General features: G+C 42.8%; 1 protein-coding gene across 1 annotated transcript; it reads left to right on the top strand.

The window, feature by feature from the left end:
- The first annotated feature begins 1,022 nt into the window (after positions 1 to 1,022).
- LOC139934515 (echinoidin-like) lies at positions 1,023 to 1,550 on the top strand. The gene has a single exon (XM_071928770.1). It carries the CDS (start codon positions 1,023 to 1,025, stop codon positions 1,548 to 1,550), a length of 528 nt encoding a protein of 175 aa, XP_071784871.1.

Below are 1,550 nucleotides of genomic sequence, written 5' to 3'. Positions count from 1 at the left end.
GTAACGCAATAACAATATGAAGACACCTTGCTGTGACGTCACACGCGACTATACACTGTTACATAATGGTCCGCGTCAATGTTAAGGCCGTGTCCGAATTAGCGACTTCGGCTACAGCTACGGCTAGGGCGCGCGCGTCTGCCATTCTTCAACACTGACAGACGCGCTGATCTAGCCGTAGCTGTAGCCGAAGTCGCCAATTCGAACACGGCCTTAGTGTGTTCATGGTCCGCCGATTTGAGGAATCACTTTGTAATAGTCTGAATTAGTCTAATACCTTCTTGTGAGTTTAATTTGAGTCATGCATAAAATTAATGCCTGAATACCAGGAACAATAACTGCTTCTTCAACCTATACGAATATCGATTTTACTCGGAGGTTGCGCAGTGTGGTTCTGCGTTGAATTATTATTGGTTGTTTGTGCCAAGTTGTTGAACTGGAAACACGTAAACGGAGCCATTCTTAAAACAACTTTTTTGTGCTGTTTAAGTGTGCGTTAAATTTGACCTCTAACTAATTTAATTCGCCATGGTGGTTTACGTTTAGTTGGAAATACCACCGCCGCGAAGTTCTAATAATAACTAGTTGTGCAATGCGACATTGTCTGAATTTGACCTATAATTAATTTAACCTTAAATTATTTCGCCTTGGTTGTTTTTGTTTGCTTGTTGCCCTGGAAATCCGACCGCTGTACAGCTCTAATAATAAGCAATTCATTTGAATGCCTCACCGTGAAATCAACATTGGTTTCCACTTGGTTCGACGAACAACATCAGAGCAATAACTACTGAAATCAGCCGAGGCAGTGAACAGTTTAAACACTCGTTTTAGAAATCTGTTATTTCTCGAGAGAAAACAATTTGAGTCGCGAAGTAATTCACACAGTTTAGGATTTTAGTTTTTGAGAAAGTTCGACATTTTTAGAGCAGCCAACGTCAGCTGGTTGACGGTCTGAAATAGTTCAAATATTCAACTCATTTATCATTTTCAATCAATTGCAAGAATTATCCCGAATTTATAAGATGCGGCTGAATCAAGTGTTAAGTCTCGTTCTTTGCATTTACTGTGGCCGTCTATTGGCTGAAGTCTGCCCTCGTGATTGGCACCGATACGGCGAGTCATGTTACTTCATTATAATGGACAAGATGGATTGGTACCAAGCAAATCGCACTTGTGCCAAGTCACGAGGAAACCTGCTCATCCCAAATTCAAAATCCGAACAGGATTACATATGGGAACTATTCCTGAAAGGGTTTGATCAGACACCGGACGCTAGTGTCTGGATTGGTTGTAATGACATCGAGGAGGAGGGAAACTGGCAGCACTGTCCGTTGAAGGGTGAAACCGACGCTTACGACAATTGGAAGGATGGAGAACTAAATGACTACGGACCTGGTGAAGATTGTGGAGTGATGTGGCGTGGTTTTGATGGCAAATGGGCTGACCATATTTGCAGTGATCAAAATTACGCAGTTTGTGAGACCACTGTCAGCAACACCCCGAAGTTCTGCCTTCAGACCGACAAGGATGGCCGCCTTGTTTCCCCGTAG

Source organism: Asterias amurensis, chromosome 3 (genome assembly GCF_032118995.1).
Source record: "Asterias amurensis chromosome 3, ASM3211899v1".
In the NCBI taxonomy this organism is placed as follows: Eukaryota; Metazoa; Echinodermata; class Asteroidea; order Forcipulatida; family Asteriidae; genus Asterias; species Asterias amurensis.
Note: the sequence above shows the minus strand (reverse complement) of the source record. Positions and strands in the feature narration are given on the sequence as shown.

Coding starts and splice junctions, on each gene's coding strand:
- LOC139934515 (XM_071928770.1), top strand. CDS start 1,023: ATGCGGCTGAATCAAGTGTTAAGTCTCGTTCTTTGCATTTACTGTGGC.